Consider the following 27114-nt stretch of genomic DNA (forward strand, 5'->3'; position numbering starts at 1 on the left):
TATACAGTTTAAACAACAAAAATGCAACAATAGTTTCACACAGGCTGTTTTCAAAGCATTCTCCAAAAGTGCAGGTTGCATTTTTATTTTATGTGTTTAGGGGAGACACTAACCGTCCAGTTCGCAGTGAGGAGGTCAGCATCAGACAGATACTCGCTGGCTCTCACCACATCCTCCACCTCAGTGAAGAAGTCTAAGTAATTTTGGTGGAGATACAGGTTGAAGAACTCTCCAGACATGTGTGAACGCCCAACAACCAACTGAACACACATAAATCAATTTCACATTGACCAGTCAAACAAAGATTAAACTTGTATTTGTTTTTTTGGGGGGGGGTTTTTTTGGTTAAACTATGTTTTTACCTCTGGGTCCACTAGTAATGTGTCTCTGTGGTGCTCAGACAGGTGAGAGGGCAGACTACCTCCATGGGCAACATCAACTCCTTCAACATTCTCCCCTGAGAAACATACAAGATTATAAAAAAAATATTTCTGTTAGTGCTGGTTAACTGGGCCCAAACAGTTGACATGTCCAGAAAGTAGTGTGTATGACTCACGCTTGTTGTGGAGAATCTTCCCCAGTGCTCGGAACAGGAAAAGAGAAGCATCTTTCCCTCCAATAGCCTGCTCTTCTTCTTGCTGTTTCTTCTGCTGGGACTTTTTTCCCTTTGTCAGTTTGGAAACTTTACGTGCCGACTTCACTGGTCTGCCTTTCATTTGCCACAGACCCCTTTTCAATGAGGTGTCTGTAAAAATGGTAAGTGGTAGAGCAACACTTGATCGTACTCAGAACTCCTTATACAATGTACCCTGTTGCCAAGGGAAAAGCTTATAACAGTGATTAGGTACAATTTCAATTCAATTCTATGTATTTACACAGCACCAAATCACAACATTACTTACCCCAAGGCAAATGAGTAAGGTCTAACCTTACCCAACCCCTGAGCAAGCACACAGGCAACAGAGATAACGAAAAACTTCCTCAGGCATTTTCAATTATAGAAAGAAATATCAAGCAGACCAGACGCAGTGGGTTGACCATCTGTGTTATGGTTAGCACTATACTGAGTCAAGATAGGACACAAAGGGTTAAATTCTAAAATCCAAGGTGTTTAATCTTTCAATCCAACAGTGATATAAGAATCCTGAACATGATGATCCAACATGACATAACTCCAAAACAATAAAAGACTAAGTGAGAGACCAAACAAGGGACTAACCAAAAACAACTGAAAGAAAACACATCAGGGTGCAAACACTTACAAAGTGGATAAATGAGGTGGAGACTGAAAGGACGCATGGCAGGACACAAAGACAAACGTAATCGACCAGCGAAGGCGGAAGCAGATGGGTGTGACTTATAAGCATGAGAAGTGACTGACAAGAGGTGCGATGAGTGAGTGAGGGCGGGAGAACACGGGAGGAATTAAAGGAATACAATGAAATAACAGATAAAACAAATAACACAAGGTATATGTAAGTAAAACCAGATCATAAAACCTAAATATAGAGTTCACAAAACTGCAACATAACATGTGTAGCAACAGACATAATAGATAATTAACTCAACTCCAACTGCCAACCAACTGTAAACAAATACAAACAATGAGTAAAGACCTCAACCCAAACATAAGATCCAGACAGGACACACACATAGCCAGACCCACACGAGTGACACATACGGGACCCACATGACAAACGCCAGAGCAGTACGGCCAGCAGTGCGCATGGCCACACACACACACACACACACACACAAGGCTCACACCAGACTCAGACATAAAACAAGAAGGTAGAACATGATCACCCATACACATGCACAAAGGGCAGATGACATACACACAAAAGACTCACACCAGACACGGACACAAAGCAGGAAGCCAGATATAATCACGCATACACACAGCTGACGAATGGGACACACCCACACATACGCAGACAACAGCAGGTGCACACGAACACACAGGACTCGGTAGGCAGACTCACAGAGGACAGACACAAAAACCAATAAAATCCCCATGAACAGATGACCCCACAACAATCTGATTTCTTCATACTATCAACAACAAAATAACTAATAAAACAAAATACAACTGAGAATGGTCAAACATGCAGAGACATGCTGATGCTTCCAAGCGCTCTGACGTCTGAGCTTTCTGAGCTCATTTCAAGGTAACCTGGCAGACTCTCATTCCCGTATTAGAGCTCGTTGATCTTTTGGTGTTTCCAGACACATTCCTGTGCAGCTCCCATGCTGCAAGCTACAGACTCCCACGCCACATTCTGCACAATGTTACTTTGGAACTCATCTGCTCTCTGCCTCAGAGTGCATAGCTCTGCCATATTCAGCTAACTTCCTGCATGTCTGTGAGATCCCGTTCTCACACGGCTCCTGTTTGTGATTATGCATGACCAAGAACTGTTTCCCAGAACTGTATTCAAGAACTGTTTCCAAGAACCAATACCAAGAACTGTTTCAAAGAACTAGTACCAAGAACTGTTTTCAAGAAGTAATTCCAAGAACTGTATGAGCTCTGATGCAGAACAACTAAGAACTTTCCAAGTCGTTTCTAAAGTCAAGTCCTGTTTAATTGGAACTGCGCCACAAGACTCACAGCATCTGACCTCTGAGAACAATTCATGAACTGTGAACATTCCTGCCTAAAGCCTACAGTGAACTGTTTGTGGTTAAAGGCTTCCAGTGTTACGGGTGCAATCACTCACCTCTGTTCTCCTCTGTCCTCCCAGTTCCTCGTCCTTGGCTCTCTGTGTCCCACCTGGCTCCGGTTCCAGCTCCATATACTCCAGGACTCCAGCTCGTTCTCAAACTCCCAAGTCTGACCCTGTGTGCTCTGCAGCTCCCGAACGTCCACCACTATATGTGGACCCAGTCTCGGCTCAGCAGGCTTCCTCCAGCTCAGCACCCCAGTTATTTAATGTTGTAAATAAAGCGCTTTTTGTTCACAACCTATTCTGGTTCTTGCTCCCAGCATTTGAGTCCATCGCCTGAAACAGTCCAGTGCCTATCCGGACCTCTAACCACAACAGATAAAGTCCCTTTGTCAGCTTCTATTGTCAGGGCCTGAGGTGTGGTGCCTTGTGTCTACCAGAGGTCCCACTGTTTCTCTATTATTATTATTAATATTATTATTATTCCAAGGAATGTACATGTTAGTGCATGTACAGACCCCATGCAGACCTTTAAATATTAAACTCCTAATTTGATATGGATGCACATTCCTAAACATCCAGCAGGTGTCAGGGTTCACCGGGTGGCAGCACAGCATATGATGTGTTCCGTTCATGCAAACTCCTTAAGAATGTTCAAAACACGGGTGTTTCAAAGGATGTGAAATGAACTCTGAATATATGCTGACAGGACAGGAAACTATGGCAAACTGAGAATGCAGAATGGAGGATATCCAGGGAGAACAATGAATGGAAAGGGATAATTTGTTTATCTTCTTTTGCTTAATGGAAGACTTCTTACTTTGGGTTAATGGGAAGAATTTAAATTACATGCCTAAATCAGAAAAAGTTGGGACAGTTAGGAAAAAACGCAATGATTTTTCTATAGACTTTTGTTTCATTGCAGATTGTGTGAACTAGTGCTGCACAATCAGTGGTGGGCACAGCTAACCAAAAAGTTAGCTTCGATAACCGTTAATCCGCTAACTGAAAAGTTGACTTTTATAAAGCTAAACCGATAAACCCCTAAAATATTTAGAAAGCATATAACAGGCAGGCACTATAATGTATGATTTCAGACTTTATAAATGTTTTAACGGTTAAGCTTTATTTACTATGCCCGCAAAAATACGTTAGTGGGCTAAAAGTTATTGGAACTAAATTTATCTGAAGCTAATTGGTCAGTTGATGGTTTTCAAAGTCATCTGAAAATCTAATCTGCTAACGAAAACGTTAGCTTTGATAATTAGCAGTTAGCGGAACTGTGCCCACCACTGTGCACAATTATTTGCAATTTCATTGTCATCAAGATACGAATATGTGGAATGAATTTAAAACTGATTTTATTTGCACATGCCATGACGTGAGGTGACCAGAATTAGAATTCTTTTTCTTTTTTTTTGAATCAGAGGCTGAAGATGACAGTGAGACCAAGGATTTGCAGCAAAGTAACAAAGCACCACCGGCATTAGTGACCAAAATCTAGATGATTACATCAAGATTTTATTGACAGAAAATGGGCAACTGAATCCAGCAAAAACTGATTCAAACTAATGGATCAGTTACAAAGATGACTGATGAGGAAGATGAGTAACTTTTTGCTACGAAAACTGACATAGTAATATTAGCATGTAGCAGACAATACTCACTCATTTAAAAAAGTTCAACTTGTAAATTATAACAAATAATTTTCACATGAAGTTGATAAACACATTTCTAAAAGGTTTGTGTTTTTCAGCAAGATCTGCCAGGGTCCTGATTGTCAACACCTGAAGGAAATGGTCACAATAAACAGGCATGTTCGCAGTAAAAAAAAAAAAAAAAAAAAAAAGTATATTTCATGGGAATAGGTAAGTATAACCAGTAAATATATAAATGCCTTTCTGTGTGGAGTGTGCATGTTCTCCCCGTGTTTGCGTGGGTTCCCTCCGGGTGCTCCAGTTGCTCATCCAAAGACATGCAAGTTAGGCAAATTGGAAGCTTTATAATTGTCCAGGTCTCCCTTGGAAAAGAGATCTTGATCTCAATGGGACTAAACTGGTTAAATAAATAAAAAAAGGAACAAAAACAAACTTAAGTCTGGATTCTGTAGCGTAATGCAAAGGAGAGTCCATGAGTCCCCCTGGATGGGATGTCATTCCAAACTCGGCTACTTTCCAGCCAATGCCGGTACCCATTTTGCAGCTTAGTGGACTGAGACATATTTGCATATTTCTCCCTCTACAGTGTAAAATATCTGGAGGAATTGATGCAAACCTAAGTTGAACACTCATGATCTCTGATCCTTCAAACAGCACTGCATAATGTCATTCATCAACAACTCATTTAACCACACAGGCAAGGTATGACTTTGGGAAACCTTGGTCAAGCACTACAATACAGAGTTCACAAAACTTTACTGCACAAAAAAAAGAAGCCTTATGTTAATCTCTTCCAGAAACAACATTGACTCCTCTGGGCTCAGAGGCAGTTGGGTTGGACCATGACAAGTGAAACATGTAATATGGTCAGACAAATCAGTACTCCAGTACTTTTTTTGCAAGAACTGGGAGCTATGTGGAGACTGTTATCAGCATTAAGTCCAAAAGCATGGGTCTGTTCCAGTATGGGGTTGTGTCAATGCCCTTGCCAAATGTAATTTACACTTCTGCCATGGCAGCATTAATGCAGAAAAAGTACACTGAGATTTTAAGAACAACATGACATCTTTTCCAGGAAGGTCCATGCATTTTCCAAAGACAAAGATTAAACTGCACTAGAATGATGGGAACAGGAAAGTATGGAGAATGAAAGCTCATGGCCAGACATACACCACATCATCTGTTAAATATGGTGGAGACAGTGTACTGGCTAGTATGCTGCCAACGGAACTGGGTCAATGGGTAATATTATGAATCCTAAAGTATCCAAGGATATACTAGTATCTGTACAGATTCACCCAAATGCTGCCAAAGTTTCGCTGAACATTGAAACCAGGATCCAGCAAGTTGTAGCCCCTGACTCTTTGTAAATTGTGGCACATTGAGCCATTTACATCATGCCAGATGCATAAGGACTGATGCAGCCCTTGCTGCCAGTCCTGACAGTGCATGTGATCACCCACACAATAGGAGAAATAACAAATGTCAAGTGACAAACAATCTACCAATCAAATGACAAGGATCTATTTAACTGTGATATAATGAATCATAACTTCAACATCACTGTCCACTCAATAACAAGCATGTAATTGTTCATAAATTAAAAAAAATAGCATTGATGGATGTGACATTGAGCCACATTTATTCCACAGGGACTGTTAGCATGTTTAATATTTTATCAGTGCTGCTGTCTCACACTACAGCTACTGAAATGTAAATATTATTTGGAGTGAACATGACTGGATTATCATGATTATTTGGGCAAGGTGTAAAGTCCTGTCTGTTGCTACTGGCATGCAGCAAATTATTTCTCTCCTGCAATTTTATTTTAAAAATGGGCCAATGTCACATTTACTGCACAAATTTCATTAGCAGAGATTTTTCCTCAATAAAGACAGCAGTGTGGTGATATCATAATAGCACAAATGATTCTGAGACAACTGTAATGATAAATAATTGTCTACTTATTGAGGCATCTGGAAATGCCCATAACATAATTAAAAAGCAACATGCAACACCATGAGTGAATGGTTGTTACGAATGGTTGTATTTAAAAGTACTTGTGGACTCATTGTCGCCACCTAGCATTGCCACTTGCTGTAGTTATTGTTTATTGACATCCCACTGTAAATATACATTTTGGACATCTTGTGATAGCTTGAATAGCCATGAGATATTTTGCATTGTCATCTGTGGTTACATGTAGAGGGCAGAACATGAGACAGATCCATCTGTGCACAATTCCAGGTAGTGTGTGATTTATAAAGAGGATTTTGCATGCATACAAACTGTTTTATGTCTGATTAATTTATATGCCATTTTTGCCTTTTGTTCATGTGTATACTTCTCCTATGAATCCTACATAGTGCTTCATAAATGAAGCCCCTGTTGTACAGTGTGCTATGGTCAATGTTGACCTGGTAGTGAAGAAAAGTGCAGGCTGTTGATGGCACTCCGAATATCTCCTGAACTTCCTGAGCAGAGCAACTCCAACACAGCCTGATCAGGAACACAAATTCTCCCACAACTCTGTTTAAAAACATGGCAAGATAAATAGAAGATACAGGCTGACACAGACAACATGTACTGTACAACTACTGCAATACCTCCACTTACCTTTCCTGCCTCCAATGTTGCAATCCGCATTAGAACCTTCATCAATGCAGTTGGAGCTACTGGATTAAAACTGGGGGAAAAGAACACAAAAGTTATTGGGGATTCAAGGGGTCCATGAACAACAGGTGTATAAAATCACAGACTAACAGAACTATCAGCTACCTTCCTTTATGAGAACATGAGAATGAGTGAGAGAACAAAAATACAGGCACTGCAAATGCTAAAAGGCTTCCTTCTTTCAGCTGGTCCTGAGACTTACTGATTCAATAACACCCACTGCTGTCCAACCTCAGACAAACATTACTTCCATTCACCAACCTGAGTAAACCAAATGACTAAATTAATAAAAGCTGTTTGTGTGAAAAATAGATAAACAAAAACCCATTGCTATCACAGACCAGAACCTTGCAAAAGATGAACTAAATGACTTGACTGTAATATTACAGGATTAAATTGGTTTACAGCCAAAATGTTTCAAAAATAAACATAATAAAACTTTGGTAATTTTGGGCCACTGAGATAGGTAGCTGATGTTTTTCAAGGGTGGTAATAAATTAAGCAATGAGTTGAAATGGCATGTGAGTCTAGAATGTTTTTAGAACCTCAGATCTCAACAGTTTTTAGAAGAGGAACTCAACCCTTTTATTTCTTGTTAATTATGCAATTTTTTAATGTTAATTTACTGTTTTAATGTATTTATAAATTGTTTATGTTATTATCATATAGAGACTATTATCATTATCAGTATTATTATTTTATTTTATTATTCTATTTTGTCATTTGATTTTTTTTAATGGAACACAACGGAAATAAGTGTTTTCACTTTCTTGTGTCATCCATGTATTTTTAACATATTTACAATTATATTATGTATATACATTGAGCTTACTGAATAAAATCACGCACACATGCATTTAATATATAGATGATTAACCGCTCTTTGCTGGAATGACATGCAAGTCCAGAATGTAATTATCATATTGTTCAGTGTTGTTAGCCAATATCAGTAGTTTCTCCAAAAACATTCGTTCTATCAACTTTCCATTTTGGTGCCATTCATTTTTGACCCAAAATACATAAGCAAGACTTTTAGCCGACTTGGTGTCAGCAATCAAACTGAATGCGGTGCAGCAGGGTTTAACTGTGCACGCGCTTCTTCCTCCGCTGGACTGGAGGAGGTGCAGAGATGTCTGGCTGCACCTGAGTCTCCTCTCGCTCCTCTGGTTCAGACTCGTTCTCCCGCTCATCGGTTAAAACAGCAGGTGGAACACCTGCAGCAGCACTTCAGCAGGAACTGTGGAACAACATTTGGAGCCGAGTTTAATTGTGCGCACGTGACAGAAAACTGACTCGTCGTGGCATGCAGTGAAATGTGACACCGCGTTACAAGTCGTGTCAAAACTTGACAGTTTCCGTGTCACTTCATAATAACGCGTGACAGTTTGGGCTCCAAGAACCATCACAGGAACCACTACGAACGTTGTCACGTTCTATTAAGGATCACTACTCATCAAGATGGATCAATACGCTCAGTTGCGACCTCCACGACGTGAGACGAAATGAGGGTGGTGTGTGACATTCGTGGAAGATTTTTTGACAGGCAAAAACATGCTCCACGAATATCAAAAATATCACGCACCAACACGCACTATTAAGAAACCTATTCAGATGTGATAAGTCACATTAAGAATGTCAGGAATGTGTCACGAATGACAGAAAAATGACATTCGTAACGCGTCTTGGTAGTGTGTAAACGCACCTTAACAAGCTGAATTTGAGTTTTAACACCACGATCGCTTTTGGAAGCATCAAAAGCGACAAGACACCCAAACAATGAGCCTGCACTTCTATGTTTGAGCATCCTGCCCCCTGCTGGAAGCTCTTGCTTACTACATGGCTTACAGCACAGAAGCACCCTGAGAGTAGCCACAAAGCCAGCTCTCTACCAATCACAAGGCTCCGGTCAGGCAGAAGTCAGGCAGAGGTCTTGGAAAATAAAGTCATTCTGACTTATGGTTTGGTGTGAATACTGATAGATTAACTTGATTAACGTCAATTCTGCCATTTGTACAAAATTAAAATATAACATTTTAATGTTGAATAATGCACTAATTCTGAGGTTTTGTAACAAACACAGACAGATTGCAAAGGATTCTGGGTAAAAGTGCCTCTGCTAATCATTGATTGGTTCAGTCATTCATTATGTAAACAAACACGTTAATGTGACGTGTGTTGGTGTTTACAGATAAATGTGCTTTTGTAAAATACTCCATTTTTTATTTGTAAAAACATTTTTGCGGAGCCCTGGAAGTGTCATCGCAAAATGTTTTGCATGTGGAGAGAATGTGCGCATGTTTTATTAGTGCCATGCGCACGTTTGATGATGTTGTAAAACGCGCACTCAATATTGTCTTGACACATAAATGTTGGCTTTACACTGTGCGAGTTTTGGCCCTTTTTCAGATGATTTTTCATTTGTGCGAGAATTTTTTTAGACCAAGTTTCAGGTTAATGGCGTGTCCTGCATCGTGTAGTTTACATGGAGTAACAAGCTGCGTTTAACATCTCACGACCACCTCCTGATCGCCGATCGCATGGTCGAATGAAAATCAAACCTGTTTGATATTATTCTGGTCGGCCATCGTGAGGGTATCCTGCTGCTGAAGAGCAACAAGCATCCAACCGCTCGCACTGTGCATGTGCAAACACCGCAGAGCTGTCTTGTAATGTTTTTTTGTCATTTTGTTTTGTTTTTAAACTTTGATGTCTCCCATCAAGAGTTTTTATAAATTAAGTTTGAAAAAAACTTAACTTGTGATTAAAAATATACAGTGTCTGCTCAGCTTCAGGACAAATACTGCCATGAACTGCCATGAACACTACTGGCCAGTAGATGGCAGTAGAGGCCTTGAAAACTTGCCAAAACAAAATTCCAGATAATCTGTGTCTGCTACATTTAAGATGCGCGGAATTTAACAAATGCAAATACAATAACATCTATAAACCCAGAGAATTTAGGCACTAGAGTTTAATGCTGTTGTCCGTGGAGCCTGAACAGACTGTCTGAAATGCATTTGTCCTGTCGTGAACGTATTGAGATTACCCTATCCTACCCATAATGCACTGCTGGGCACAGCATGTGCTCACTAAAACCTTAAAAATTAGCACATTACTTTAAAACTAAAACATATATCTGATATTTTCACTTTATAAAACTTCAGACATGACAGTAATTTTAAATAACTTGTCCAAAGTTAGTATGGTTAAAATTTTAACCATAAGTTAAAAATGTATGCCTCTGAATGACTTGGGTGATATTGCCAGCATATCAGTATGGTGTTAAAGGAAATGATTTTTTTTGTGTGTGACCAATTCTCCTTTGCCTGCAGAGGATGGAGTGGTTTCTTCTGGAAGCAGCTCTCTTCTGTTTGCAGAGGGTAGAACTATACATCTGTTATGAAACTTTTAACAGGTAGGTGCTCAACTGATTTTAAATTTTAAAAATTTTGCTGCTGTTCAGTTTTGTTTACTACATTGTCGGCCTAAAAGTTATCGGACAAAAATTTATCGGAAGATAATTAGACCGATAATGGTTTTTAAAGTTATCTAAAAAGATAATCCGATAATGAAAACATTATCTTCGATAATTATCTGTTATCGGATTATCGGAACTGTGCCCACCACTGCATGCAAGCATGAACGCACACAGAACCCACTTGGCTATTAAAATATAGATTACTACTATGCTACTAAGGGTTAATATATAACCCTTTTGCTGATTTTTAAAGTATTACAAACAGAAAACTGGTGAAATATTACATTATATATTATGTTTATATATTATATAAACAATGAGAGAAACATGAAAAGACCTACAGCAAGTAAAATAAGTAGCGAACATGTCACCATTTTCCTCAGTAAAGCCTAGTGTCCACATGTTCCTGTCAGTTTCCACGTGGGCTCCAGATAGAAATCGAGACGCAAACAGCATTCAAAGCCGCAAAAAGAGGGCGGAGCTGAAGCTGGCAGTGACCTTGACAGCTTGCCACGAGTGGCACCTATTCAAGGGATGAAATTTTGCCACGGTGAGCTTTAGGATAACAGATTGGGTGCAGATCTGCATCAGTGATTGATACAAGTCTAATGCCGTCAGCTTGCAGCAGAAACGTTGCAGATAGCTTGGTTAAGCTGGCGTAAGCTTGCCGATGACCTGATGATTTCTATTGTGTTGATCTTTATTTCTTTCCGTAGATTTTATATTGGATTTAGACAGATGATTGGCTGGGCCATTCTAGCAGCTTTATTTTCATTCTCTGAAACCAATAAAGAGCATTGTTGGCTGTGCTTTTGTGATCACTGTCTGACTGAAATGTCCACCCTTGTTTCATCATCCTGGTAGATGGCAGCAAACTTTTATCAAGAATGTCTCTGTACATTTTTCTATTCAACCTTCCTTCAGTTATACACTGAACAACAATATAAATGCAACAATTTTGTTTTTGTGTTGTGTGGGCCGCCAGAAGAGGAGGTACTGCTGGCCCACCACCAGAGGGCGCCCTGCCTGAAGTGCGGGCTTCAGGCACGAGAGGGCGCTGCCGCCATGGACACAGCCGGGGGTGACAGCTGTCGCTCATTACCTCTTCACAGCTGTCACCCATCTACTCAACATCATCTCACTCCATAAAGACCAGACGTCATCTCCACCTCGTTGCCGAGATATCATACTTCATAGGAGGTAATACTCTCAGCCTTTTTGTGAGATTTGTAACTCTGTTATTGTGAGAATTTGCAGGAGAACCGGTCGTTTGTGAGGAGGCTGTGCAAGACGGCGCTCCTTTTCAGCTGAGACCGCTGCAACATATTGAATGAGAGGTGGAGGTGGCATTCCCACCGTTGTTGTTACTGGGTGTACACACACCCACACTTGACTGTCTTTGTTCTTCGCCAGCAGTACCAGATCCGACAGTCGGGGACGGTGATCACCTGGGAATTTGGGACTTGGCGGCTCCAGTATTCACCAGGTTCTGGGGCGGCGGAAATCGTGTGGTTCCGGCTCTTCTTAGGACAGACGTCTTCTATCCTCGAGCCTGCCCACACGTCACCTCTGTGTATTGACTGTAATGATATTCTGTGATTGTCTGTATGTTCGTTGTGCACATTCACAACATTAAATTGTTACTTTTTGGCTCATCTATTGACCGTTCATTTGCGCCCCCTGTTGTGGGTCCGTGTCACTACACTTTCCCAACATTTTGTTCCTATTTTTCATGAGCTGAACTCAAAGGTCTAAAACATTTTCTATAAGACCCATTTCTCTCAAATATTGTTGTATAAATCTGTGTTAGGGAGCACTTCTTTGCCGAGATAATCCATCCCACCTCACAGGTGTGGCATATCAGGATAGTGATTAGACAGCATGATTATTGCACAGGTGTGCCTTAGGCTGGCCACAACAAAAAGCCACTCTGAAATGTGCAGTTTTGCTTTTTTTTTTGGGGGGGGGGGGGGGGGGGGCAGAAAACCAGTCAGTATCTGATGTGAGCACCATTCGCCTCACACAGTGCAACACATCCCCTTTGCATAGAATTCATTAGCAGCCAGAAGCCATCAAATGTGAACATTTGCCAACTGAATTCCATTATGATAATGAACTGCAGTCAGGACGAGACCCCGATAAGGACGACGAGCATGCAGATGAGCTTCCCTGACACGGTTTCTGACAGTTTGTGCAGAAATTCTTTGGTTCTGCAAAACGACTTTTGCAGCAGTTGTCTGGGTGGCTGGTCTCAGACGATCTTGGAGGTGAACGTGCTGGATTTGGAGGTCCTGGGCTGGTGTAGTTACACGTGATCTGCAGCTGTGAGGTCGGCTGGGTATACTGCCAAATTCTCTGAAACACCTTTGGAGATGGCTTATGGTAGAGAAATAAACATTCAATTCATTGGCAACAGTTTTGGTGGACATTCCTGCAGTTAACATGCCAATTGCACGCTGCCCCAAAATTTGCAACATCTGTGGCATTATGCTGTGTGATAAAACTGAACATTTCAGAGTGGCCTTTTATTGCAGCCAGCCTAAGGTACACTGTTCACCGCGGTATTGTATCACTTCCTGTTCCGGAGCACAGCGGTGTTTTGCTGTATCTGTTAGCTGTTGAATCTGCGCAGTTAGATTGATCTAGTTATCTAGATAACGATTTGTTTCACAGTGTAATTTTCACGTGCCTTAACTAAAGCACTTCCTCTGCTGAATCACCTCTAAATTATTTACACATTATTCACTTTGTGTGTTTTTACGAATCCGCTAGCTTAGCGCAGCTACTAGCTCTTAGCCAGTTTAGCATGGCGGCTTCTCCTGTCTCTCCTACACTTTTCTGCTCTGGGTGTGAAATGTTTAGTTATTCCTCGGCCTCCTTTAGCAGTAATGGTACTTGTAATAAGTGTAGCTTATTCGTAGCTTTGGAGGCCAGGCTGGGCGAATCGGAGACTCGGCTTCGCACCGTGGAAAATTCTACAGCTAGCCAGGCCCCTGTAGTCGGTGCGGACCAAGGTAGCTTAGCAGCCGTTAGTTTCCCTCTGGTAGATCGCGAGCAGCCGGGAAAGCAGGCTGACTGGGTGACTGTGAGGAGGAAGCGTAGTTCTAAACAGAAGCCCCGTGTACACCGCCAATCCATTCACATTTCTAACCATTTTTCCCCACTCGACGACACACCCGCCGAGGATCAAACTCTGGTTATTGGCGACTCTGTTTTGAGAAATGTGAAGTTAGCGACACCAGCAAACATAGTCAATTGTCTTCCGGGGGCCAGAGCAGGTGACATTGAAGGAAATTTGAAACTGCTGACTAAGGCTTAAGCGTAAATTTGGTAAGATTGTAATTCACGTCGGCAGTAATGACACCCGGTTATGCCAATCGGAGGTCACTAAAATTAACATTGAATCGGTGTGTAACTTTGCAAAAACAATGTTGGACTCTGTAGTTTTCTCTGGGCCCCTCCCCAATCGGACCGGGAGTGACATGTTTAGCCGCATGTTCTCCTTGAATTGCTGGCTGTCTGAGTGGTGTCCAAAAAATGAGGTGGGCTTCATAGATAACTGGCAAAGCTTCTGGGGAAAACCTGGTCTTGTTAGGAGAGACGGCATCCATCCCACTTTGGATGGAGCAGCTCTCATTTCTAGAAATCTGGCCAATTTTCTTAAATCCTCCAAACCGTGACTATCCAGGGTTGAGACCAGGAAGCAGAGTTGTAGTCTTACACACCTCTCTGCAGCTTCTCTCCCCCTGCCATCCCCTCATTACCCCATCCCCGTAGAGATGGTGCCTGCTCCCAGACCACCAATAACCAGCAAAAATCTATTTAAGCATAAAAATTCAAAAAGAAAAAATAATATAGCACCTTCAACTGCACCACAGACTAAAACAGTTAAATGTGGTCTATTAAACATTAGGTCTCTCTCTTCTAAGTCCCTGTTAGTAAATGATATAATAATTGATCAACATATTGATTTATTCTACCTTACAGAAACCTGGTTACAGCAGGATGAATATGTTAGTTTAAATGAGTCAGCACCCCCGAGTCACACTAACTGCCAGAATGCTCGTAGCACGGGCCGAGGCGGAGGATTAGCAGCAATCTTCCATTCCAGCTTATTAATGAATCAAACACCCAGACAGAGCTTTAATTCATTTGAAAGCTTGACTCTTAGTCTTGTCCATCCAAATTGGAAGTCCCAAAAACCAGTTTTATTTGTTATTATCTATCGTCCACCTGGTCGTTACTGTGAGTTTCTCTGTGAATTCTCAGACCTTTTGTCTGACTTAGTGCTTAGCTCAGATAAGATAATTATAGTGGGCGATTTTAACATCCACACAGATGCTGAGAATGACAGCCTCAACACTGCATTTAATCTATTATTAGACTCAACTGGCTTTGCTCAAAATGTAAATGAGTCCACCCACCACTTTAATCATATCTTAGATCTTGTTCTGACTTATGGTATGGAAATTGAAGACTTAACAGTATTCCCTGAAAACTCCCTTCTGTCTGATCATTTCTTAATAACATTTACATTTACTCTGATGGACTACCCAGCAGTGGGGAATAAGTTTCATTACACTAGAAGTCTTTCAGAAAGCGCTGTAAGTAGGTTTAAGGATATGATTCCTTCTTTATGTTCTCTAATGCCATATACCAACACAGTGCAGAGTAGCTACCTAAACTCTGTAAGTGAGATAGAGTATCTCGTCAATAGTTTTACATCCTCATTGAAGACAACTTTGGATGCTGTAGCTCCTCTGAAAAAGAGAGCTTTAAATCAGAAGTGCCTGACTCTGTGGTATAACTCACAAACTCGCAGCTTAAAGCAGATAACCCGTAAGATGGAGAGGAAATGGCGTCTCACTAATTTAGAAGATCTTCACTTAGCCTGGAAAAAGAGTCTGTTGCTCTATAAAAAAGCCCTCCGTAAAGCTAGGACATCTTACTACTCATCACTAATTGAAGAAAATAAGAACAACCCCAGGTTTGTTTTCAGCACTGTAGCCAGGCTGACAAAGAGTCAGAGCTCTATTGAGCCGAGTATTCCTTTAACTTTAACTAGTAATGACTTCATGACTTTCTTTGCTAATAAAATTTTAACTATTAGAGAAAAAATAACTCATAACCATCCCAAAGACATATCGTTATCTTTGGCTGCTTTCAGTAATGCCGGTATTTGGTTAGACTCTTTCTCTCAGATTGTTCTGTCTGAGTTATTTTCATTAGTTACTTCATCCAAACCATCAACATGTCTATTAGACCCCATTCCTACCAGGCTGCTCAAGGAAGCCCTACCATTATTTAATGCTTCGAACTTAAATATGATCAAGCTATCTTTTTTAGTTGGCTATGTACCACAGGCTTTTAAGGTGGCAGTAATTAAACCATTACTTAAAAAGCCATCACTTGACCCAGCTATCTTAGCTAATTATAGGCCAATCTCCAACCTTCCTTTTCTCTCAAAAATTCTTGAAAGGGTAGTTGTAAAACAGCTAACTGATCATCTGCAGAGGAATGGTCTATTTGAAGAGTTTCAGTCAGGTTTTAGAATTCATCATAGTACAGAAACAGCATTAGTGAAGGTTACAAATGATCTTCTTATGGCCTCAGACAGTGGACTCATCTCTGTGCTTGTTCTGTTAGACCTCAGTGCTGCTTCTGATACTGTTGACCATAAAATTTAATTACAGAGATTAGAGCATGCCATAGGTATTAAAGGCACTGCGCTGCGGTGGTTTGAATCATATTTATCTAATAGATTACAATTTGTTCATGTAAATGGGGAATCTTCTTCACAGACTAAGGTTAATTATGGAGTTCCACAAGGTTCTGTGCTAGGACCAATTTTATTCACTTTATACATGCTTCCCTTAGGCAGTATTATTAGACGGCATTGCTTAAATTTTCACTGTTACGCAGATGATACCCAGCTTTATCTATCCATGAAGCCAGAGGACACACACCAATTAGCTAAACTGCAGGATTGTCTTACAGACATAAAGACATGGATGACCTCTAATTTCCTGCTTTTAAACTCAGATAAAACTGAAGTTATTGTACTTGGCCCCACAAATCTTAGAAGTCATTTTTGGAGTCATTTTTGATCAGGATACGTCATTCAAAGCGCATATTAAACAAATATGTAGGACTGCTTTTTTGCATTTACGCAATATCTCTAAAATTAGAAAGGTCTTGTCTCAGAGTGATGCTGAAAAACTAAATCATGCATTTATTTCCTCTAGGCTGGACTATTGTAATTCATTATTATCAGGTTGTCCTAAAAGTTCCCTGAAAAGCCTTCAGTTAATTCAAAATGTTCAGCTAGAGTACTAATGGGGACTAGCAGGAGAGAGCATATCTCACCCATATTGGCCTCTCTTCATTGGCTTCCTGTTAATTCTAGAATAGAATTTAAAATTCTTCTTCTTACTTATAAGGTTTTGAATAATCAGGTCCCATCTTATCTTAGGGACCTCATAGTACCATATCACCCCAATAGAGCGCTTCGCTCTCAGACTGCAGGCTTACTTGTAGTTCCTAGGGTTTGTAAGAGTAGAAAGAGGCAGAGTCTTCAGCTTTCAGGCTCCTCTCCTGTGGAACCAGCTCCCAATTCAGATCAGGGAGACAGACACCCTCTCTACTTTTAAGATTAGGCTTAAAACTTTCCTTTTTGCTAAAGCTTATAGTTAGGGCTGGATCAGGTGACCCTGAACCATCCCTTAGTTATGCTGCTATAGACTTAGACTGCTGGGGGGTTCCCATGATGCACTGAGTGTTTCTTTCTCTTTTTGCTCTGTATGCACCACTCTGCATTTAATCATTAGTGATTGATCTCTGCTCACCTCCACAGCATGTCTTTTTCCTGGTTCTCTCCCTCAGCCCCAACCAGTCCCAGCAGAAGACTGCCCCTCCCTGAGCCTGGTTCTGCTGGAGGTTTCTTCCTGTTAAAAGGGAGTTTTTCCTTCCCACTGTTGCCAAGTACTTGCTCACAGGGGGTCGTTTTGACCGTTGGGGTTTTTACGTAATTATTGTATGGCCTTGCCTTACAATATAAAGCGCCTTGGGGCAACTGTTTGTTGTGATTTGGCGCTATATAAATAAAATTGATTGAATTGATTGATGTTCAATAATCATGCTGTCTAATCAGCATCTTGATATGCCACACCTGTGAGGTGGGATGGATTATCTCGTCAAAGGAGACGTGCTCACTAACACAGATTTAGATAGATTTGTGAACAATATTTGAGACAAATAGGTCTTTTGTGTATACAGAAAATGTTTTAGATCTTTAATTTCAGCTCATGAAAAATGGGAGCAAAAACAAGTGTTGTGTCTATATTTCTGTTCAGTGTAGATCTTCATGTGGACTGACAGCTGATGCAGCCAGCAGTGTGTGCTGATTGTCACCTGATACTGGTGATGTGCAGCTCCTCCTGGACCTCTCGGGGAAACAGAATGCGTGAGTTGCTGTCTCCACTTAGACTATCAGATACTATGAACACCAAGGGACATCGGCCGGTCTTCACAAAGTGCCTGAAAAGTTAGCAGCAGTAGTAGTAGGTTGTAATTTAATATCATGTGATCACCTATGGCTATTTAATGGCAAGAAGGCAGTGAATGTATACAAAAACATGATTAAAACAAAAAAGAAGCAATAAATAAATTATTCATAAGGAAATAAATAAACAAGACTCTTTACATTCATACATGATAAAAAAGTCCAAAGCTTTTTGTGGTGGCACGTTAGTAAAATGAAAGTGAGAGTAAAAGTGTTTCCTTATGTCATTAAGAGAAGGACAAGAATTGTTTCTGTTTCTGAATGCGATATACTCGTACTTTATGCCTTATCTGGGATTGGCAAAAAGACTGTGTGGGACATATGGAATCCCATGCACACTTGCAGAAAGTCTTCAATCATCTGTCACATGTGCCAGTGGAAGTAACAAATGATGATATGGATGAAAGAGAGGTTCTTCGTTGCCCTGTACAGCAGAACTTCTCCTCTGACTGAAGTGAATGAAGCAAAAAAGCGTCTGTTTGCTTACGGAAATCGCCAAGTGGAAAATATTCCACCAACAAAGGACGCACTGCATCAACATGTGAAGAGAGCAGTCTTTCAAGCTGGTCACATCTGGGGACAGTGCCAAATTGCTAACTAACCAAATTGTGAAAAGTGAGGATGATGGCTGGCATTTTTTTTTGTCCAAATTTCCTCTGACCCACACACACTGAATTCTTCCATTAATAAAGATATCATTTTAATGTACAGTTAGGTACATGTTTAGACAGTGACAGTTTTTGTAATTTTTCCTCTGTGCATGACAGCAGCGAAAAAAGTATTGTGGATCTTCAGCTTCAATTCTAGAAGATCAACAATAATGTCACATTGTTCATTTAGGAATTACAGGTATCTTTACACACAATTCCTATATTCTTCAGAGGCCATAAGTAATTGGATAAACTAAATAAGGATTATTTTTAATGCACATAATCACTTATCACTGTCTAACTACTTATGGACCTGACTGTATGTCTGCGATCTTGTCTTCTCATGGCTGGAGCCCTTCAGTCTTTGTAACTTTCCCTCTCCCTGTCACCATTCAACCACACTTATTCAGTCTGAATGACATTTTAATGTCTTCACTATAGACCCTGGTAACATGGACCAGCAAGTGAATTTCTCATTCATTCTGAGCATACAGCTTGATGTCCTCCATGCAGAGGACATGGCTGACATCTGAAGGTACAGTAGTGTTCAGAATGATAGTAGTGCTATGTGACTAAAAAGATTAATCCAGGTTTTGAGTATATTTCTTATTGTTACATGGGAAACAAGGTACCAGTAGATTCAGTAGATTCTCACAAATCCAACAAGACCAAGTATTCATGATATGCACACTCTTAAGGCTATGAAATTGGGCTATTAGTACAAAAAAGTAGAAAAGGGGGTGTTCACAATAATAGTAGTGTGGCATTCAGTCAGTGAGTTCGTCAACTTTGTGGAACAAACAGTTGTGAATTGTTGTGTGGGCCGCCAGAAGAGGTACTGCTGGCCCACCACCAGAGAGCGCCCTGCCTGAAGTGCGGGCTTCAGGCACGAGAGGGCGCTGCCGCCACGGACTCAGCCGGGAGTGACAGCTGTTACTCATTACTTCCTGACAGCTGTCACTCATTCTTCATCATCTCACTCCATAAAACCCAGACGTCATCTCCACATCGCGGCTGCGAGGTCCGGCTGGAATAACGTTGCGCTCCGCGCCGCCTTCATAAACGGACTGTCGTTAGTCCTGAAGGAGCAGCTGGTAGCTAAGGAGGAACCGCGGGATTTAGATGGGCTTATCGATCTCGTTATACGGTTAGACAATCGGTTGGAGGAATGCCGTCGGGAGCGAGGCGAAGGACGTCACCGGATACGCGCCGCCCCTCTCCCTTCCGGGTTTGAAAAGGGGCCGCCCTCCCCACCCGCAGCGCTCTGTGGGGCAACAGCTCCCCCTGCTGACGTTGTTAGGGAAATGCACAGGGCCAAAATGAGGAGGCTGATCCGCGGGGAGTGTTTTCTCTGCAGCTCAAAAGAGCACATACAGAAAAACTGCCCCAAACGGCCAAAACGACAACACTCGCCCTTAGAGACTGGGCTAAAGGGGGGGTCAAAACATTCAAGTGAGACACACACAGACTGCCACACGACTCCCAGTCACAATCCTGAGCGGGGATTTAACCCTTCAAGCCCCAGCACTGGTGGACACGGGGTCAGAAGGGAATCTGCTAGACAGCAGATGGGCAAGGGAGGTAGGGCTCCCTCTGGTGGCACTTCCTTCACCATTGCAGGTTCGGGCACTAGATGGCACCCTCCTCACTTTAATCACACACAAGACACAACCAGTAACTCTGGTGGTGTCTGGAAACCATCGGGAGGAGATTGAGTTTTTTGTAACTCCTTCTACCTCCCGCGTGATTTTGGGCTTCCCATGGATGTTGAAGCACAATCCCCGGATTGATTGGCCGTCTGGGGTGGTGGTTCAGTGGAGCGAAACCTGCCATCAGGTGTGTTTAGGATCCTCGGTTCCTCCCGGTTTACAGGCTAAGGAGGAGGTCAAAGTCCCTCCCAATCTGACGGCGGTGCCGGTTGAGTACCATGATCTTGCTGACGTCTTCAGCAAGGATCTGGCACTCATCCTTCCCCCGCACCGTCCGTACGATTGTGCCATTGATTTGGTTCCAGGCGCTGAGTTCCCGTCCAGCAGGCTGTACAACCTCTCACGACCTGAGCGCGAATCAATGGAGACCTACATCTGGGATTCATTAGCTGCTGGGCTGATCCGGAACTCCACCTCCCCGATGGGGGCAGGTTTCTTTTTTGTGGGCAAGAAAGATGGCGGACTCCGTCCATGCATTGATTACAGGGGGCTGAATGAGATTACGGTTCGCAATCGATACCCAGTGCCATTGTTGGATTCCGTGTTCACCCCCCTGCATGGAGCCAAAATCTTTACTGAGCTGGATCTTAGAAATGCGTATCACGTGGTTCAGATCCGGAAGGGAGACGAATGGAAGACGGCATTTAACACCCCGTTAGGTCACTTTGAGTACCTGGTCATGCCGTTCGGCCTCACAAACGCCCCCGCAACGTTCCAAGCCTTGGTTAACGACGTCTTGCGGGACTTCCTGCACCGATTCGTCTTCGTATATCTGGACGATATTCTCATCTTTTCTCCGGATCCTGAGACCCATGTCCAGCATGTACGTCAGGTCCTGCAGCAGTTATTAGAGAACTGACTGTTTGTGAAGGGCGAGAAGTGCGAGTTTCACCACACGTCTTTGTCCTTCCTGGGGTTTATCATCTCCTCTAACTCCGTCGCCCCTGATCCGGCCAAGGTTGTGGCGGTGAGAGATTGGCCCCAACCAACAAGCCGTAGGAAACTGCAACAGTTCCTCGGATTCGCTAATTTCTATAGGAGGTTCATTAAGGGCTACAGTCAGGTAGTTAGCCCCCTGACAGCCCTGACCTCTCCAAAAGTCCCCTTCACCTGGTCGGATCGGTGCGAAGCCGCGTTCAAGGAGTTGAAACGACGGTTCTCTACTGCACCAGTTTTGGTGCAGCCCGACCCTAGCCGCCAGTTCGTGGTTGAAGTGGACGCCTCTGACTCAGGGATAGGAGCCGTGCTGTCCCAGAGCGGAGAGACCGATAAGGTTCTTCACCCGTGTGCCTACTTTTCACGCAGGTTGACTCCGGCTGAACGGAACTATGACGTCGGCAATCGAGAACTCCTTGCGGTGAAAGAGGCTCTTGAGGAGTGGAGACACCTGTTGGAGGGAGCGTCTGTGCCGTTCACGGTTTTCACTGACCATCGGAACCTGGAGTATATCAGGACCGCCAAGCGGCTGAACACCAGGCAAGCCCGCTGGTCACTGTTCTTCGGGCGTTTTGACTTCCGGATCACCTATCGCGCCGGGACCAAGAACCAGAGGTCGGATGCCTTGTCCCGGGTACACGAAGAGGATGTCAAAACTGCACTGTCGGATCCACCAGAGCCCATCCTGCCGGAGTCCACTATCGTGGCCACCCTCACCTGGGACGTGGAGAAGATCGTCTGGGAGGCCCTGGCACGGAGCCCGGACCCAGGTACAGGTCCGAAGAACCGTTTATACGTCCCACCAGAGGTCAGAGCTGCAGTCTTGGACTTCTGTCACCTGTCCTGTCATCCAGGGGTGCGAAGGACCGTGGCAGTTGTCCGGCAGCGCTTCTGGTGGGCGTCTATGGAGGCCGACGTCCGGGAGTATATCCAGGCCTGCACCACCTGTGCCAGGGGCAAGGCAGACCATAAAAGGTCCCAAGGACTTCTTCAGCCGTTACCGGTGCCTCATCGCCCCTGGTCCCACATCGGCCTGGATTTCGTCACGGGCCTCCCGCCGTCCCAGGGCAACACCACCATCTTCACGATAGTGGACCGATTCTCCAAGGCGGCCCACTTCGTGGCCCTCCCGAAGCTCCCAACAGCCCAGGAGACAGCAGATCTCCTGGTCCACCACGTCGTCCGTCTGCATGGGATACCCACCGACATCGTCTCAGATCGTGGTCCCCAGTTCTCCTCACACGTCTGGAGGAGCTTCTGCAAGGAACTGGGGGCCACCGTGAGCCTCTCGTCCGGGTACCATCCACAGACGAACGGACAGGCAGAGCGGGCCAACCAGGAACTGGAACAGACCCTCCGCTGCGTAACATCCGCGCACCCGACGGCCTGGAGTAACCATCTGGCCTGGATCGAGTATGCGCATAACAGCCAGGTGTCTTCTGCCACCGGCCTCTCCCCATTCGAGGTGTGTTTGGGGTACCAGCCCCCATTATTTCCCGTGGTGGAGGGAGAGGTCGGTGTGCCCTCGGTCCGGGCCCATCTTCGGAGGTGCCGTCGGGTGTGGCGCACCGCCGGTTCTGCCTTGTTGAAAGCCCAGACGAGGGCCAAGACCCATGCAGACCGCCGGCGGTCCCCGGCCCTGCATACCAGCCCGGGCAGGAGGTGTGGTTGTCAACGAAGGACATCCCCCTGCAAGTACAGTCTCCTAAATTGATGGACAGGTTCATCGGCCCCTTTCGTATCCTCAAAGTCCTCAGCCCTGCCGCAGTGAAGCTCCACCTCCCAGCTTCACTGCGGATCCACCCGGTCTTCCATGTTTCCAGGATCAAGCCTCACCACACCTCACCCCTCTGTGCTCCCGGTCCGGCGCCGCCTCCTGCCCGGATCATTGACGGGGAGCCGGCTTGGACTGTGCGCCGGCTCCTGGACGTCCGTCAAATGGGCCGGGGGTTCCAATATCTGGTGGACTGGGAAGGGTATGGACCCGAAGAACGCTCCTGGGTGAAGAGGAGCTTCATCAAGGATCCGGCCCTCCTGGCCGACTTCTACCGCCGACACCACGACAAACCTGGTCGGGCGCCAGGAGGCGCCCGTTGAGGGGGGGGTCCTGTTGTGTGGGCCGCCAGAAGAGGTACTGCTGGCCCACCACCAGAGGGCGCCCTGCCTGAAGTGTGGGCTTCAGGCACGAGAGGGCGCTGCCGCCACGGACTCAGCCGGGAGTGACAGCTGTTACTCATTACTTCCTGACAGCTGTCACTCATTCTTCATCATCTCACTCCATAAAACCCAGACGTCATCTCCACCTCATCGCCGAGATATCATACTTCATTGGAGGTAATATCCTCAGCCTTTTGTAAATCTGTTTATTGTGAGTGTTTGCAGGAGTACCGGTCCTTTTTGTGGAGGTTGTGCAAGACGGCACTCTTTTTCCTCTGAGGGATCGCTGCAACATATTGAGTGAGAGGTGGAGGTGGCATTCCCACCGCTGTTGTTACTGGGTGTACACACACCCACACTTGACTGTCTTTGTTCTTCGCCAGCAGTACCAGATCCGATAGTCGGGGACGGTGATCACCTGGGAATTCGGGACTTGGCGGCTCCAATATTCACCAGGTTCTGTGGCTGGCGGAAATCGTGTGGTTCCGGCTCTTCTCAGGACGGACGTCTTCTATCCTCGAGCCTGCCCACACGTCACCTTTGTGGATTGACTGTAATGATATTCTGAGATTGTCTGTATGTGCGTTGTGCACAATTCACAACATTAAATTGTTACCTTTTGGCTCATCTATTGACCGTTCATTTGCGCCCCCTGTTGTAGGTCCGTGTCACTACACTTTCCCAACATGAATCAGGTGTCCCCTATTTAAGGATGAAGCCAGCACCTGTTGAACATGCTTTTCTCTTTGAAAGCCTGAGGAAAATGGAAAGTTCAAGACACTGTTCATAAGAACAGTGTAGTTTGATTAAAAAGTTAATTGGAGAAGGGAAAACTTATACGCAGGTGCAAACAATTATAGGCTGTTCATCTACAATGACCTCCAATGCTTTAAAATGGACAAAAAAAACCAGAGACGCGTGAAAGAAAACGGAAAACAAGCATCAAAATGGATAGAAGAATAACCAGAATGGCAAAGGCTCACCCAATGATCAGCTCCAGGATGATCAAAGACAGTCTGGAGTTACCTGTAAGTGCTGTGACAGTTAGAAGACGCCTGTGTGAAACTAATTTATTTGCAAGAATCCCCCGCAAAGTCCCTCTGTTAAATAAAAGACGTGCAGAAGAGGTTACAATTTGCCAAAGAACACATCAACTGGCCTAAAGAGAAATGGAGGAATATTTTGTGGACTGATGAGAATAAAATTGTTCTTTTTGGGTCCAAGGGCCGCAGACAGTTTGTGAGACGACCCCCAAACTCTGAATTCAAGCCACAGTTCACAGTGAAGACAGTGAAGCATGGTGGTGCAAGCATCATGATATGGGCATGTTTCTCCTACTATGGTGTTGGGCCTATATATCGCATACCAGGTATCATGGATCAGTTTGGATATGTCAAAATACTTGAAGAGGTCATATGTTGCCTTATGCTGAAGAGGACATGCCCTTGAAATGGGTGTTTCAACAAGACAATGACCCCAAGCACACTAGTAAATGAGCAAAATCTTGGTTCCAAACCAACAAAATGAATGCCTCGCAGATGTGAAGAAATCATGAAAAACTGTGGTTATACCACTAAATATTAGTTTAGTGATTCATAGGATTGCTAAAAAAGCAGTTTGAACATAATAGTTTTGAGTTTGTAGCGTCAACAGCAGATGTTACTATTATTGTGAACACCCCCTTTTCTATGTTTTTTTTACTAATAGCCCAATTTCATAGCCTTAAGAGTATGCATATTATGAATGCTTGGTCTTGTTGGATTTGTGAGAATCTACTGAATCTACTGGTACCTTGTTTCCCATGTAACAATAAGAAATATACTCAAAACCTGGATTAATCTTTTTAGTCACATAGCACTACTATTATTCTGAACACTACTGTATACCCACAACCAGTCTTACAAGAATCTGACTTTGGGGTTCAGACCTCCAGTGTTATTTTCCAAAGCTGCATCAAGTTCTCCATTAAGGTTTTTATCTTCTGCTGGTCTGGTAGAGTGCCAAGCACTCCACCACTGTTGTAAGAGATTATATAACCATATTTGACATTCTCATGGCAGTATGACTTACTCACCTCAGGATAGCATGCAGACTCCCTGGCTGCCTGTAGAACTGGTTTGGGAAATCCTAGGGATGGACAATAGAACAGCAAACATTGTGCCTTTGAGCAATCGTTTGTCCACTCAAACAAACAAACAAATACTCCATCAGGTCAGAACTCTCATGAGAAGGCTAGTTAATGTTAACACTACGTCAGAAAATAAAATGCTTGCATGTGGGGAAAAAAAAGCACTCATACAGGAACTAAAAGGAACATATGAGTGGACTCAGTATTTAAAACATCTTCTGATTAGTTTGTTAGTGTTTGTTCAGCTCACATTACATGGCATCCATCAGCAATTTGAGAGCCGTTGCTTATGTGGCGTAATAAACCATGCTTTTTTCAGTCAAACAATATTTACGGTATGCTCAAAGGACTTTAAGTTTCTCCCTAATAAATGTAAACTGTAGCGTTGATGTGGAACAGACAGACAACAAATACAGTACTTGCCCAGTCTACATATTCAGTCCCTCGAACAAGACTCCTGGATAAGAATGCAACTGACTGATGCTGTAGTTCTAATCCTGCAGAGGTAAACATGAGTTCTGCAATTCTGTATTGCTGCTGTTTTACACAGACCTCTATACCTCTTTGTTACATACTGTCATGTATACTATACTGTATTTGTTTTTGTTTCAGTTTGTTGCAGTTGTACTGACTTTTATTGTATTTATGCCAGGGTTTTATGTTTGTTCAACTGTTTGTCCATTACAGTTTGTTGCCTCACCATCATTATATGACCGGAAAGCTAAAGTGATGAAATCACAAGAGACGATGCTCCTTCCTAGAAACGTATGGATGTACTGAAAAGGCTGTCTTGCCTACTTCAAAACACAAAACGTGGGATTGCAAAGCAGGCCATGTTTAATTTCTGGCTCCATGGCTATGCGGAAGTAGAAAAGGCCAATCAGAAGACAGCTCCATCACCACAAGGAAGAAGAACGAGACAATCAAGGACCTTTCACACTCTGTTCACACTGTGCACGCAGACAAATAAATATTTATTTATTGACTGTCTTTTTTCTGTGGTTAAAATGCAGATATGAATGAATGAATGAATCTATGAGACTTAAAAATGTACACAGAGATTACTGAGTTTAACGAGTTTGAAAACCAAAACTTTTGGAAAATTACTTGAAATACACAGTGTTTGATGATGCAGAACTACTTTAATTGCTGAATATAACAAAATATGACTATGACTTCCCAATTGATACTTTATTACATTTCTGATCAATGTATACTTTTTTCCACATATAGTTGATGTCTGTTGTTGCACTCTCTACTGGTAGAAACTATGATCCAAATATTGTCAAAGTAGTACTCAGAGTAAGTAAAGGCAAAATGGAGGTTCTACTGGTACAGATTGTGATCACAATCTCTACTGGAAGAATTACAGTTTCTACCTTGACACACACACACACACACACACACACACACACACACACACACACATACACACACACACATATATACATATACACACACACACACACATACACACACACACACACACACACAC

The 27114-nt window shown here is 43.2% G+C and overlaps 1 protein-coding gene across 1 annotated transcript in view; it reads right to left on the reverse strand.

Annotated features, from left to right (window-relative positions):
- Positions 1–27114, reverse strand: part of LOC117510137 (cell cycle checkpoint protein RAD17-like) — a 91364-nt gene that overhangs the window by 22986 nt on the left and 41264 nt on the right. Inside the window, exons 7-13 of the mRNA XM_034169750.1 lie at positions 25566–25618; positions 17889–18014; positions 6944–7013; positions 6745–6856; positions 557–745; positions 363–457; positions 114–260 (exon numbers count right to left, since the gene is read on the reverse strand). Coding sequence (XP_034025641.1) covers positions 114–260; positions 363–457; positions 557–745; positions 6745–6856; positions 6944–7013; positions 17889–18014; positions 25566–25618 — 792 coding nt within the window. The remainder of the gene's footprint in view (positions 1–113; positions 261–362; positions 458–556; positions 746–6744; positions 6857–6943; positions 7014–17888; positions 18015–25565; positions 25619–27114) is intronic.

This window comes from Thalassophryne amazonica, chromosome 5 (assembly GCF_902500255.1).
Source record: "Thalassophryne amazonica chromosome 5, fThaAma1.1, whole genome shotgun sequence".
Taxonomy (NCBI): Eukaryota; Metazoa; Chordata; class Actinopteri; order Batrachoidiformes; family Batrachoididae; genus Thalassophryne; species Thalassophryne amazonica.